Raw genomic sequence first — 15796 nt, 5'->3', positions numbered from 1 at the left:
CCCGACGACACACACAGAAGCCAATACTACGGCACTGGCTTGGGGCGGGGAGGAGCTTTTACTGGGAGTTCAACCAGCAAGGAGACAGGAGTCAAGGCTCAAATCTGCTCCCCATCCAGGGTTCGAGGTGAGATTTAAGGGGTTTGAGCACCAGATCATTCAGGTCAATGGACCCTTGGCTTCTGAAAGTATCCAGGCACTCGGGTACTGGGCATGTCCTGGTCCCTGGGCTCCATGGCGGGGAGCAGCTAAGGTTTCACAAGGATTACTTGTGAGCAGTGTTCACAAGTGTCCCTCATAAACAGTTCTGGATACTGTTAGAAACAAGGAAGGACCAGTTTGAGCCAGTGCTATGGTCACAAAGCTGGCTCACTGGAGGGAAGTGTATGAAGCTGTGAACTGAGAGCCCAGATCTGGCTGGGTTGTCCCAGGGGTGGTGCTGTGGTTCGGAGGAGAAGGTCAAGAGGCTCCAGGTTGGACATTCAGGCTGAAGGGCATCTGGTCAGGAGCCACTGACTCGGCCTTGCCCAACCTTCCACTAAAATGCCCATGAAGTCAGAAGAAGACCAAGACCCACAGCATCACCCAAAACAGACAACAGACAACCTAACCCCAGATTCTGGGAGAAACTGGCACCATCTGTCAAGCAGACGGATCTGGATTAAGAAAAATCTACCCAGGTTTCTGGCTTGGCTTCGTTACACAGAAGCCACATAGCAAGATGTAGGCAGATAGTCTGTCCCGATCCCACCTGACAGGGACACCCAGAGCTGTACCAACCGGAACACTGGGCAGCCAGCCTGCATGGCCTCAGGGGCATCTGGGACTCAGACAGAGAGCTGGTCCCTACACACACTCACCACACACACACTCACACATCACACACCGCATGCGCGCACACACCCAGGCCGTGTTTCTACATCCATAAAGTGATGGTAAATTCCAGAAGACAGCAGGGCAGCATATAAACAGCCGAGCCAAATATGGAGGGTGGAGGGTAGGAAGGGGGGGACACGGGGAAACGATACACAGTGAAGTCACAACTTGCATTTACCTGGTATGTCATTTACCTGAGTCCAACTAACAGATGCTCAGTACTGACACAGAACTGAACATGGCCTTCCCCCAGCTCTTCCACATTCAAGCTAGACTTTCACTCTCACAAGCTTCAAATATTTTCCTAAACCCAAAGAGAAACTGAAGTTTTTTTCCACCAGCTTTGAGCTTCTAAGCAATTCAAAGGATCCTCCCAGGACCCTCCAACTCTAAACATGACCCCCAGCGAAGAAGCACCACGCGCCCTAGACGCAGGGCCGGAAAGGCCTTGAATGCTGACAGAAGCGCCGTTTCCTTCTGTGGGCTTCTCTCTACTTCCTGAATGTTCTATAAGGAGCATGCGTTACATGTGAAACCAGAAAAAGTGTTATTTTGCGCAAAGACTGTTCACCTGTAAAAAGCCCATCAGGTGACTGGATGTAGGTGATGTTCTGAGCATCCCCTCCAGCCCTGCTCAGGCACTCAGCACAGGGAGGGGCTGCAGGCGGTCCCTCAGGACCCGAGTCCTCAGCCTTGGAAACGCTGGCAGGAGGCCCCCACTCCGGGTGGTTCATATTTTCAAGAAAGCCAAAGGCAGATGGGGTGGAGGAGGGAAGTCAATTCGTGCTCAGCAGTTACAGTAAAATGGACACTGGCCTGGATTTGAAACAAGAGACCTGAATTCTGAGCCAAGCTCTTCCCTTCTTAGCGGGGTGGCCTTGCTCAATCTCGTCATCTCACTGAGCCTGTATCCTCACTTAGTGAATGGTGATAATAATGGGTTTTTAGGTTTTTAGAGAGTTATATAAAATAATATTCAAAATAGAAATCCCCACATATAGCAGATGCTCAGTTAAATGCTATTTGAATTTAAATGATAATAGATCCAATCTCAGAAACAAGTGTAAGGTAATGACAACAGAAATCCTCTCTAAAAAAATTAAAAAAAATCAATTGAAAAAAATCTTCAGGTGAGGATTAACAACAACAAAAAGGCGCATGACCGAATGACGGGCCGCCTACGCACTGTTGTTGAAGATATAACCACAGGTGTAGCCGGTGTGTAGGGAGAGCTGGGGAGAAGGAGGCTTAGCCATCAGGAAGCCCCAGGTGGGCTCTCCACAGGTGCTCCCACCTCAGGAAAGGAATCCAGACGGCCTTGCTTCATTTCTTCAGGCTGCGAGGGCCTGCAGGGGTCCGTACACACACTACTCAGACATACACTGCTCGGTCCCCTACTCCACCCACACCTCTCCCTCATGCTGTTCCTTTATGTCTGTCTCCCCTGTATTATTAACTTACTCATCTTTGTGCCAAATGTGTATGGATGAACAAAAGAGCAAACAAATGTCTTTTATCCTTAGTTTGTCGAGAGAGGGAAATAAAGACCTAGAATATTGTCTTCATGGCACTATCAAAATGAATCAAGGTCAGCAAGTTTCAACATTAATCTGAAACCAACACAATTAATTTAAACAAGAATAAATACAAAAATCCCAAATTTGGGTTACTGAACTCAAGAGTATAACTGCAAGATTCTACGGGGGGCGGGGGGGGGGGTGGGTAGAATTCATTCAACAAACATTTATGGAATGCCACCTATATTTCAGTCACTGTTTCAGGTGCTGGGTACATAGCCCTGAAAACACAAGGTCCCTGATGTCATAGAACTTGGACTAGAAAGAAAGGCCTAAGGGGTTTAACGAATCCCAAGGTTCATGTGAGGCATCAATATGTAGCTTGGAGCTAGCCATAGGTCCCAATGAATTGAGAGAGACTTTGACAAACCAAACAGTGTTTGGAGGAATATGGTTAAGCTCACAGAGGACCAATGAGAAATGAGAAATGACTGGAGAACCAACGGTGAGAGGAGATGCAACAGCAGTCTTCAAGTACTGCGAGAGCTGTCTGTGCAGACTTGATTTCAAGGGCCAGATGGAAATTACAAGGCAGCAGGAATAGTTTCTCACAAAGGTAATTGCTCCACGGAGGTACGGGGTGGCCTTGTTCCCTACAGAGAGGTACCCCATCCTTAGTGATGCTGCAGGAGAAAACTATGCTGTCTGAGACCAGACTAGACTATCAAGAGATCATCAGCTCAGCTGGTGTGACTCCGCAGCTGAGTATCCACCCGGGAACCAAGAGGTCACCGGTTTGATTCCCAGTCAGGGCATATGCCCAGGTTGCGGACTCGATCTCCAGTGGGGGGTGTGCAGGAGGCAGCCCCGATCGATGATGTTTCTCTCTCATCGAAGTTTCTATCTCTCTCTCCCTTCCTATAAATAAATAAATACATACATACATACATAAATAAAATATATTTTAAAAGAGAGAGATCAGACTAGTCTCCGAGTCCCATCAACAGTAAAATCAAGAATTTTATAGTTCACCCCCCATTAATCAGGAAGGTAGTATTCAGGAGTGTGGGCTTTGGATTCTGGTCCTGGACTGGGACAAGTCTAAACCATGTCCCCTCCCTTGTAAACAGGGGATAATAATAGTTCCCACCTATCTCAGCTTGAGGATGAACCCAGGTGATTTACATTCAGTGCCACTGATACAGTGCCTGGCCCTTACTAAGTCATCAGTACCTATTAGCTAATGGTGATATTAAGTGCTATTCATTTTATTTGATTTTTCAATTTATTCAGGTAAATCATTTTGCTGCGAGTCTCTAATTCTGCAATCTTTCATGTCCCATTTACTAAATCAATTATTATAGCAATTTAAACCTGTAAAGTGGAAGCACTGTAGAGAAATGTTTTATTCTCTGGAGAAATTAGAGAAAAAACAATAGTATTAAAGGGGATGTTTAAGGATGTAATGAGAGGGACTTGTGATTAAATCAAAGTGAAGCGAGGGAGCGATTAACCTGTAGAATGGCTGAGCCAGGCAACCTCCGTCTCCCTTCTCCTCGGGAGACCCCCATCAAGACAACAGAAGTAAGCATCAATCCAGCAAGCCTATTTCATGAGGAGTAATTCACGCCACACCAATTTAATTTCCTCCTGTGACAGAGACACACTTCGGTGACACAGCGAAGCAATAGATATCCGATTCTGTGGCTTCAGCTAAGTCTTTCATTCCAGCCTACAGAACAGCTAAATCTCAAAACGTAATTGAATTCTGCTGACTAGTGGAAGTGATCTCCAGAAATGGGAACCAGAGGCTCACGATCGCTCTTTGAGTAAGGATGAGGCAATGAGCTCTTTCCTTTGTGGGACTGAGGAAACCATGTGCGGTTCTGTCAATATTTACCGAACACCTGTGTGTGTGTGTGTGTGTGTGTGTGTGTGTGTGTGGCCGGGCGGGGGGCGGGGGGAGGCCCTCTACTGGGAGGCATGCTCCCCTGGGTGCTGGCACAGAGGACACAGAGATGAGGGTTCGCTCCCTGTGCTCAGAGCTCCTGAGGTTGGGGTGACCATCAGGAAGGGCTTTGACACTAAAGGAGAGTGGCCAGGGGCTCAGAAAGAAAGGATCTTGGAGGACAGGGGGAACTGGGGGTAAGAGCTATGAAGTAGTTGAGAGAATGTCTTGACTGGGGCAATGTAACAGAGTCCCATCTGCCTTGAATTAGGTGACCTCCAGAGACCCTCTCCAGCTTTAAAATTCGAATGACCAAGACATTTTTGGACTCTGCTGAATCCAGCCTTTCCTTTCGTCCCCCATCAGAAAAAGGTCGATCGAAACAAGAAAAAATGCATTCCAGCTTCGTATACAACACATTCATTGTGGGCCAGCAAGTCCCCCCCCCCCCCACCCGCCGTAACAAGCTTGGAACTGAGTTCATGGGCTGCCTGAGGTTTGGCAGGGTACCACAAATGAGCATGCTTGTCCCAGGCCCCACCTGTTGCAGGGACCAGATCTCATGATGCATGATGGGATCTGACTCAGGATGGCAGAGCAATAAATGAATAAGCTTTGGAGAGAAAAGGCTATGTACATATTTAGCCAGCACGCAATAACTCTCTCATACACATAAATAGGAACACACACACACAACACACACACACACCATATACTCCCAGTCACCAAGGCAACCATTCCCTGATGCTGCACTTTGTTCTTTTCCAGACTAGATCTTTTTCACCATGTTTCCTTGGAGTGCAGCTCTGGCCTTTGACTCTGCTGAGTGGTACCGTACCTCCTTGGGAAAGGCTGTTACGTATAACAGTTCCCAGGCCCACTTTAAAGGCTCGCTATGTCTTATCCTCCTTCTGACACTGAATTCAGCCAGCGCGTCGCCTGCAGAGTTGCCGAGAGCATCAGCCACACAAAATAACCGTTCTATTGAATAATTGGTCTCGCTTTTTTTAAAGAAGGGAATCACAAAGTTCACGTGAAAAGGGAAACAGCTTTGGTCCTACAAGATGGATAGACCGATTCTCAAGAGTAAAGTGACAGCTCTTCTTGAGGAGGCGTAGGTTTAGGATTCCAGGTCTTTTAAGAGCAGTTCACATGTCTTTCCTCCTCCATAGAGTATACATTATACTTCAAAGTAATCTCATTTTCTATTTTAGATGTCATTATTTTAAAATGCCAGTAACATCAAGGAGTCAATAAGTGGTTAAAACATATTAATCCAAATATTAATCTGGTTTTTTACAACATCCGTGTAATAAGTAGTGAGATTTTTGCCTTTTTGCATCACCAACAGGTTTATGATTAAAGTTCAGTCTGTGGCAACAGTTAAGTCTATTTTCCTCTCTACCCTACAATTATTAGTGTCTGCTAAAATAATAATAATAATAATAATAATTATAAACAACTTGATTTTGTGACTGGACCAGAAAGTTCTTTGCATGCCCTTCCATCGGAATCCTGCTAGGGGCGGGGGCAGGCGGGGGCGGGTGGGGGGGGGGTGACCTGTGTAAGAGTGTTTCCACTTACTGCCTGGCCCCATATGAGGCACTGAGGCCCCAGGGGGAGGGAGGTGAAGCAACTGCCTGAAAGTGAGCTCAGGACAGAGCTCCTGAGGGAGCCAGCGGGCGCTTCCTCTGCCCTGAGCTGGGATTCCGGTTTGGGAAGCTATCGAGGGGACACCTTCCCAATGGGGAGGAAAGGGGAATCGCGAAGGAGGACTCCACCCAGACAATCTGGGTTGGGCGCTGCGTCTCTAGGTCCCAGGAGAGAGGGCCAATGTCTGGAGGAGGGACCCGGCTGAGTACACAGGGGGCAGCGGGGGACATGGACCCAAGTGGGGGCGGAGCGAGCCCGGGGCCGGGAGCGTGGGTGGAATGCCGGGCAGGTGTGCGTGCCAGGTGGGCAGGTGTGCGTGCCAGGTGGGCTGTCCTCTCGCCCCAGCCGAGCGCTGAGCCGGTCTCCCCGCCCCCTCCCATCCCCGGAGGAGGCTGAGAAGTGCTGGGCTTCCCAGCCACAGGGGTCCGCCTGGGACCCGCTCCCGGGCCTAGGTTTGCCAGCCTGTGCGGGCACTTACTGTCTGCCTGCCCGCCCCTCTCCCTCCTTCCCTCGCCCCACCCCCGAATTCTCTGGGGGACAGCGCAGCCCCTGGCGCCGCCACCCCATCCTCCCGCGTCCCCGGGGCCCGGCCTCTTGCGCCGGGGTCTGCAGGACCAGCTCACTCACCCGCGTGCAGGCCGCCCGCCTCGGGGCCGCTGTCGGGGGCGGCGACGCTGGGCGGCGTGTCCGAGTCGGTGTAGGTGAGCCAGGTGGACTCGGTCTCCCGGGTCCAGCTCTCGTAGTAGCGGGGCTCGATGGCATCGGCCCTGCTCCCGCCGCAGCCCATCCTCCTGCGCGGCGGGCACCCCGCGGCCGCTCGGCTCGGCTGGGGCGGCGGCTCAGCCCCGGCGGCGGAGCCCGGGCCGGCGAGACCGGGGCGGCGGCAGCATCGCGTCCCCGAGCTGCCCGAGCCGCCCGCACCCAGCGAGGCTCCCACTCCCGCCGCGCCCTCCGCTGCGCCCCCTCCCCGAGCGCCCCTCCTCTCCGGCTCCAAGGCCCGCCCCTTCCCCACCTCTCCTTCCCCGCCTCCTCCCTTCAATCTCTCAGCTCCCCCTGCCCCCCGCCCCCCTAATCCCTTCTCTCCCACACTCTCCCTCGGAGCGCCGGAGGGGAGGCCTCTCCACCCCCGGGGATCCCACCAGGGGTTTCGCCTGCGCTGGCTGGAGTTGGGGCTCTCGGGCTCCTGTGCATTCACCCATTCAAACATCCACCCTCTCCCTCGCTCCCTTCCTCCTTCATCCATCCAGGGAAGCTAAGCGTTTAGGAAGGGCCCCCAAGCTTGCTGGCCACCGGTTTCAGGGGCAGTGGCCATTGCTCTCCTCATTTCCTAGGTCAAGCAGAAAGAGTGCCTGAGTCGGGGCGGTGCCAGGAAGTTCTGCAAAAGGAAAGGAGGCCCCTGGAGCTGCAAACTGGGGGCAAAGCATTGCCGCTCAGAATGAAGGAGCAGCCACGCCACGTAGCCCCTGTCCTGGCAGGTTTGGGCGTAGGGAATGGCACCTATGTTTTCCCAAAGAGCTGGACTAGGCTCTGCCACCACCACCCTTTCCAGGTCTGCCACCTGCTGATCCCAACTTGGTCCTCAAGAAAGCCAGAGAAGACAGGAGCCCTGTGACATCTGGACACCCTCTCTGAATGGGGCTGGGAGCACGCTGGCTTCCCTCCAAACCCCCAAGGCAGCCTTGGCATTCCGGGGTCCACTGCCCAGCTCTCAGCCTGTTCCCTGGTGCACACTCAGCTCAGGCTTGGGTGGGAAAACAAATTCACCTGTCCCAAAGAAGCCGGAGCACGTGGTGAGAGGAGGAAACACCTGGTGAGAAGGAAACCACCCCTAAAGAAAGGGCTAAAAAAGAAGGACCAGAAGAATAAATCCTCAATGTTCCATTCATCCAACCTGTGTTTACTAAATACCCGTTATGGCAAAACACTGCCATAACTTACACAATATAGTATGCGATGTCTTACCCACACACTATGTTGTGTATGTTACCCATTGTCTATCGGCTGTAGTGTGTACTGTTTAATACACCTTATAAAATATACAGAAGATATGTATACTATTCGTTATATCCTATGAAATTATAGGATGCAGACTAGAGCACATTGTCTACAACATTTATTATGTAGCATCCAGGAAATAGGCCAAGTCCAGGGCATTGCCTGGCACACAGTAGGCCCTCAATACATGTCCACTGAATACATAATCTTTCTGTATAGTTCAATTCACTTCAATGATTACAGTTTAGGCTGAAGAAAAGCCAGTGCAGGGCAGAGATCAGACTTTCCTCTGGCAGACACTAATCCGAATCCGGAAGGCAGAAGTGAGTTAAGACTCTGAGCCAAGACCAGCGTGCTGGGCCTGCTCCCACCCCAGAGCCCAGGCTGGCCCTTCCCCTGCAGGCATTGCTCCTCCTTGGAAGATGGCCGCAGCAGGGAGCCTGGGTTCAGCGTGTGAGGTGGTGGTGGTGCAGTCATCCAGGATGTCCCAGTTGCCCCAACTCGTTGGGATTCAGATGCCTGTGCCCTTTCTCCTTTCCCCCTAAATATTTCGGTTTAAGAAGAACCAGCTTGCCCGGCTGGCATGGCTCAGTGGTTGAATGTAGGCCTATGACCCAGGAGGTCACGGTTCGATTCTGGTCAGGGTTGCAGGCTTGATCCCTGGTGTGGGGTGTGCAGGAGGCAGCCGATCAATGATTCTCTCTCACCATTGATTTCATCTCTCTCTCCCCCTCTCCCTTTCTCTCTCTGAAATCAATTAAAAAAATTTTTTTTTGTTTTAAAGAAGAAGAACCAGCTCTCTGGGACAGCATTCTCAAGATCTCAGAAGGAGCCACTGCTTCCCTCCGATTTAGGGTGAAGTGCACCTTTCATACGCAGCTTCTTTGTGATGTCACCACCTGCAGAGGTAGTCCAAACAGAAAGAGTGCCTGAGCTGGGGAGGTGGACTTTACAGGTGGTCGGCAAACCGCGGCTCACGAGCCTTGGTTCGCTGCTCTGTTGACTGATGCGTTTGCCGACCACTGGGATAGGGGTTTAATCACAAGGAACAACAGCCTGTAATTATTAGAATTGAGAGTCTAGGTCAGTGGTCGGCAAACTCATTAGTCAACAGAGCGGCAAACCGCGGCTCGCGAGCCGCAGTTTGCCGACCACTGGTAGGCTAAAGGAATTTGAACTTCACAGTAAGAGCAGTGAGAAACCTGGGAGGGCTTTAAGCCCTACCGTCAGCATCAGATCAGCTTTAGCAAACTCACACTGAGGGCAGTGGGTTCTGGGAGAGCATTATGAGACACCCATGGAAAGGCAATGATGGTGGAGGATTGGAGGAGCTGGGTAGATAGGATTGCCAGCCACGGAGGAGAGGAATGCTGGAGGCAAAGCAGCCAATTGTATCAGGGTGGAGAGGTCTGGAAATGGCAGGTCAATGAGGAATACTGTCCTGATTGAATTTGAAATGCCTGTGAAATTTGAGTTCACATATGTAAAGCAATTAACTCAGAACCTGGAATATAGCAAAAGTAGCTTTATAAATGCTAGTTTTCATGATCACATGGCTTCCAATCTGGAACTCAAGAGAGAGGTTTCAGCTAGTAAGGGGATTTAGGAGGCAGCAGCCTATTCTATTTCCATTTCTATCAGATGAAAGATACATGAAGAAATGTCTCCTTTCCCAAATAGCTAGGCCTCTCCTGATTTGCTTTTCTAGTGCTCACACTTCCCAACTCCTAGTGCCCCACTTCCTGCTCCATCTCTCCTGTCCCCAGTCTTATCTCTGTCTCAGCATCTGACTCCAAGTTTGATATTCCAGCCATTACTTAACACTTTCTCCAGGTATATCCAAGACTTGATGAAGATACTCAGCACTCAGCTTTGACAGGTCCTCCAGGTCTCGGTGCCTCAGTTTTCTCATCTGTGAATGGGGCTGATAAATGGTGTGAGGATGTGAAAAGTGCTTGGAAGAGTGCCTGGTACATAGAGAGCCTCAATCAGTGTTAGCTATTGCTGCACTTTTGGGGCAAGGAGCAGCAGAAGAAATACCTGAAATTAGTGTTTTTCACATGAGATCATGTCTGTGAATTTGCTTAGCACACAGCAGAAATTTGGTAAATGTTCATCTTTTTTCTCTTCTCTCCTTTCCCCCCTCCCCTTCTTTTATGATGTTGCTACTAACAGCCTTTCTGCAAATAAGATCTCTCACCACCATTGCTATATAATCATTGATGGAACAACCATCTGGGTTTTTCTTTTTTTCATTGAATCTGTTCTTGCTATTACATAAAATCGCAAATTGAGAATCACCCAAAGTCATGGAGTAAGTTGTTATCTCTCACAGAGCTGAAGTTTTAGCAGGAGCTCGGAGCCTCTGACTAATGGCTCAGCATTCTTTTCATTACAACTCTTTAGCTGGTATTGAATTTTCTCCCAAAACTTCAGGGATAAATGCAATAAACCAGATACAAATATGTAAAGTGTAATAAATGATCTTAAACCATCTCTTCAGACTCAATCTCTCCTGTTTCCAGTCTTGCCTCCTTTCTTATGAAAAGCAAAAGAATTGCTCATCTTTTTCCACCAATTTTCAAAGCAACAACAAAAAATGATTCTAAAGGAGGGAAGCTTATAACAGGGAATTGAAACGCTTTAGCCAAAGCCATCCAGAGCAACACAATACATTATGCCTTTAAAAGCTATTGCTGTGTGGTATTTATTACCTGATGGGATTCTCAAAATAATGTATCTGTGGCTTTAAGACCCTTTGTGGTGAGTACCGCCCTGGCTCATTTCTATGGAAACCGGAGCAGTGGTCTAGACCCTTCCAGGGCTTATTTCTATGGCCCAGCATCACTGGGTCCTGCCCAACTATGTTGAGCCGGGGAAGGAGACCTTCAGTGAGGCAGTGAGTGTCCAGGACAGAACACAAGCTCCACAGACCCTAAACCTGCTGCCAGGACCAGTCATCTAAAAAAGAGTGAAGAGCGATTCACTGCCTTATAAGTTTCATTTTTTCCACATGAAAAACTAATACAGATAAGGAGCAGTAGCAGCAATAATTCTGGGCAACAGGGTGCAGACCCCTGGTCCTAATGCTATACCTCTGCAAGTACCCATGGTGCTCCATGCCCTCTCTCTGGAGGATTTTAAAGCAGTTTCCACTGAGCACCCCCTCCCCGCCCCCACACACACACCCTGCCCCAGTCCCCAGTCCCCAGTCCTGGCTAGCTGACACATGCTCATTGATCTACAAAGTGTAATTTTCTGGTAAAGGAAGAAAGCTCGAAGTTAGCACCCCAAAGCACAAAATCTGATCCCACTCCCCACACCTGGGTAAGAAAGTCAGCAAGTGTCATTTGACACAGGCCCATTCATGCATCTCTCGCCTTTGAAGAGTGACTCCATCCCCTGGGGGAAACGTACGGTACACCTGGCATTGCAGACAAAGAGGGTAAAGAAGGGAAACTGAAATATTAAAATGGCAAGAGGATAAATGAGTTTTTGACTTGGTTTAAGAAGGTAGAAAAGGTGAAAGAGGAAATTTTGCACACACAAAAAAGGAAGTAATTGGCTATGTTACCACGAAACATTTATATGGGAAATGAAATTTAAATGTGAAACTACACTATAGAGTAAATTCTCCCTCCACTAGGGAGAATTTATATATATATATATTGATTTCAGAGAGGAAGGGACAAGGAGAAAGAGACAGAAACATCATTGAGAAAGAATCATTGATCGGCTGCCTCCTGCATACCCCACACTGGGGGTTGAGCCTGCAACCTGGGCATGTGCCCTGACCGGAAATTGAACCGTGACCTCCTGGTTCACAGGTCGATGCTCAACCACTGAGCCATGCCAGTCAGGCTCCACTAGTCTTTAAACCAAATAATTCTCATGAGAAGAGAGGTCTGCTCCTTTGGGTTCATTCTAAAGAGATTCAGCAAGTTTGTCCTTCCTTCCTCCCTCCCTTCCCCTTCCTTCCTTTGTTAATCCTCACCCCAGGATATTTTCCCACTGATTTTTAGAGAGAGTGGAAGGGAGGGGAAGAGACAGAGAGAGAAACATCAATGTGAGAGAGACACATCGATTGGTTGCCTCCTGCATGTGCCCCGATCAGAGGGCCTGGTGCCAGGACCAGGGGTCCTGCAACTGAGGTACATGCCCTTAACTGGAATCGAACCCAGGACCCTTCAGTCCACAGGTTGACACTCTATCCACTGAGCCAAATCAGCTAGGGCTTCAGCAAGTTCTTTCAATGTCTTCAGAATCTGTCTCTGCATGAGTTGACGTCCTGTGGCACTTTATCGTTCCCCAGATGCAAATCCAGGAAAAAGCTGCTGCTGATGTTTCCAGTTTCTGATTTCATTATACCTCCTTCCACTGAGAAGATGTAATGAATAACTGATGTGTTCTCTCACCAGGGACTGTGAGCCACCTTCTGCTGGAAATGGCCTGGAGGGAGAAATCTGGTGAAGATAAGGTGGATGGGCAATTTGTTTTTAAAATGACAGAACAGCTTCCAGTTGTGCATTATAATAGAAGAAAAGGGGACCGGATTATAGGTGAGAATAGAAAGCCATATTCCCACAGGACTGATTCCAAAGAGAATTGTGAAAACCCAGAGAAATTTTGATAAAACATCCACACAGCATTCCATATTCTTCAGGACCTTTAGAGCCATCATCATCTATATCTTCTAACACTGGAGTGGGGGGATTAGTAAGATTGGCCTCTGCACTTCCTCTTCATCTGGAACAAGGAAAGGATGAGTAATTTGCCAAAGGTTAGGTTTCCTTAAACCAGCAGTCGCCAACCTTTCGGACCTCATGGACCACCAGCTGGCGATCGCTGCTCTAAATGTCAGGGAGAGAAAGACTAGAGCCTAGGTCTCCTAGTCCGCATGCATGGAGTCTTACTGCTCTTTAGGAAAAAAGGGAATGGTTTTCCATGGATTTGAATAATGCCTTTTACAACGTTCATTAAGACGAAGGGATTGTCTCTTCACCTTGAACCCATAAAGATTTTGATAGCACGTGAAGCTGAAGAGTAGTTTGAGACTCAGCAGGCATCTGTAAGTGTATAATCTGATGAAAAGAGAAGAACAGAAATAGATGGAATCGATTTTGGCTGGAACTTTTTGGCATAAGGTGGCTAATTTGCAATGCCAGGAGCCCAAGAGCACAGGGCTTGGGTTTCTAAGGCAAAGCTCAAGACGAGGAATAGAATGTTCTCACCTCTGACCGTGGCCAGAAGCATGGAGACAAACTAGTTTCCTGGAGCTTTTGAAGGTTCTCAGAAATGTTTGCGTGGCACAAAGTAGGCCAGATAATTGAGATTCTTTCTCAAAGAGAAAAGAGAGTGCTTTCAGACAATGTTGATTTGCTGTTTGCTTAATTAGAACCTGGACCTCCCATCATTAACGAGACGTGGTACATCGTATTCATTTCCTTTTGCAAAGAGTTGCTTTGCAAATCAAAATGAGTCCCAGGCAAGTGATAAAAATACACATTTATTTTCATGTTTATTATACTGCTCCTAAGGTGGGGCGGGCTGTTCACTGTACTTATGTATAAAGTTAGACCACACCACAGCGAAACTCGGGGGCACGGATGGTGACTTTCATTCATCATTTCCCAGGTAAGGGGGAAGGGACCACAGTCATTCACACTGTCCGTGCCATTTGGGCTGTTGCTGCCATGATTGAGGTGGAGCTCTGACGAGAGGGGTAGAGACGCTGGGACGGCAGGCTACCTCTCAATCCTGTCTCCCTAAATTATTGTGGAAATGAGGCTCGGTCTGCTTTCTGCCAGTCTTCCGTGGACAGAAAAGTAATTGCCTTATCCTCAATGAAAAACATGACTTCCTGAGTATAGTAAATAGGGGGAAGAAACAAAATGAACAGAGCAGACAACCAGGTCTTTCATCTGTAATTACCTGGTGAAATGCTGCCTGGAGGGCGGGGCGGGGCGGGGCTCGGGGCTGGTGGCTCAGGAGCTGAGGAAAAGAAGACAGGTGCCCACAGGGCATTTCTGAAGGTGGAAGTTGTCCCTTTGCATGAAGCTCCCTGCACACTGCCCATTAGAGGGGTAGACCTGACTCTGCCCGTGTTTGGGGGTAATTAAAGCAAGAAGTTAGTCTTCTTTGCATTCTTTCTCCCCTCAAACAAACCTGTGTTCAAATTCTGGCTCCGATGCTTACCATCTGTAACATCATAGGCACCTTTCTGTCTTCCAGTCTCATTCATGAAGTGGAAATGAGTATGGAACCTGCTTCACGGTGTTGCCGGGACGACGGGGCAGTGCATGGTAAGTTCTGAACACGCTAGTATTTTAACCTTTAAACACGTTGTATTCTTGTCATTGTCATTTCTTGGTGGACTGGGGCAGCAGGGTCTGACTTCTGTCCTGCCTTTGACCTTGCGGGACTGCCTGTGCCTGCTCCCTCAGTGTCCTTGAAGTCCTGGCACCCTCAGAGCAAGACAGAGTTAACCCCCGAGGGTCTCCAAGAGTGTGGAGGCAGCTCTCCCTTCCTTTGTGTCCCCACCTCTAGGCAGAGAAGCAGAGGTCACAGTCAGGACCAGGTTTCTGCACAGATGCAACTGCATTTTGCACCCAGAGTCAACCAGGGGGACCAACTGGAGACACTGGAGGGTGACATCCCTCCAAAAACACTCCTTCTGATAAACAGTGAGTCAGCGGGCCCCTAGGTGCCCTGGAGCAGGCTTCCCAGGCTGCAACAGGAGCCCTCAGAGGGAGGCCCGGTCCTCCACCCGGCCCTGATGACCAAGAGCTAACATTTGTGGAGCACTTACACTGAGTGGCCAGATCATTATGATCTCTGAACGCATAATAATCTGGCCACTCAGTGTATATCCTATATAATAAAAGGCTAATATGCAAATTGTCCCCTCGACCAGGAGTTCGACCAGCAGGCAGGCCAGCCAACCACCCATGTCCCCTCCCCCTGGCCAGGCTGGCCGGACCCCACCCATGCACCGGGCCTCTAATATATATATACATACACACACACACACACACACACACACACACACACACACATACACACTCTCACATACACTGAGTGGCCAGATTATTATGCATTCGGAGATCATAATAATCTGGCCACTCAGTGTATATGTTCCAGTCTCTGTATAGTAAGTACTTTGAACCTAGATCAGCTCATTTAATCTTCACAGCAACGCTAGGAGGAACTCATAATGAGAACACTGAGCCTGAGGAAGGTTAAATGACTTGTGATTCGTCCCATGTCAACCATAACACCAAAGCCAGGATTTAAACCCAGGTCTACATGACACCAAAGTCCATGCATTGATCGCAATGCCAATCTCCCACTTGAGAACTGTTCTCATGGGGCTGCAAACATCTAAGTCGCTGTGTATGTCACTGGCCCAAGCGGAGAGCCCAGGCAGTCTTCTCCAAGGCCAACCCCATTAGAGGAAAGTTCCATGTGCTCTCCTACTCAAGGGAGGGAAAATGAAGGTTACTAAGGACCTTGGGAGAAATCTTACAATTTCAAGCAGTATCTATGCTGTGAGTAATCCTATTCTGAATTGAGGAAAATAGAGCAGTTACTGGAAATAGCGTGAAAAATAGTTCCTCCACAGTTTGGAACTCCCTCGTAAACATATGACCAAACCCAGGAACAAGCAATGAACATAGGACAATGACTTGATTGTGTTTATTATCTATGTTGCATAGGGTGTTATTCTGGCAGCGCTGGGGGAAACGGGCCTAGTAAAAATTGTATGGGCTGGTAGAACATTTAAATTATTGCCATTGTTGGTTTTATC

General features: G+C 48.9%; 1 protein-coding gene across 4 annotated transcripts in view; it reads right to left on the bottom strand.

Annotated features, from left to right (window-relative positions):
- BAALC (BAALC binder of MAP3K1 and KLF4) overlaps positions 1 to 6958 on the bottom strand; it is a 64862-nt gene extending 57904 nt beyond the window's left edge. For all 4 annotated transcript variants that reach the window (XR_013959328.1, XM_080646724.1, XM_080646723.1 and 1 more), the window contains exon 1: positions 6622 to 6958. Coding sequence is in view for 3 of the 4 variants with exons in the window: in XM_080646724.1 (XP_080502850.1) it covers positions 6622 to 6781 (160 nt within the window). In the remaining variant the exon portion in view is untranslated. The remainder of the gene's footprint in view (positions 1 to 6621) is intronic.
- Positions 6959 to 15796: the final 8838 nt, after the last annotated feature.

The sequence above is a fragment of the Plecotus auritus genome (genome assembly GCF_963455305.1).
Source record: "Plecotus auritus genome assembly, chromosome: 11".
Classification (NCBI taxonomy): domain Eukaryota; kingdom Metazoa; phylum Chordata; class Mammalia; order Chiroptera; family Vespertilionidae; genus Plecotus; species Plecotus auritus.
Note: the sequence above shows the minus strand (reverse complement) of the source record. Positions and strands in the feature narration are given on the sequence as shown.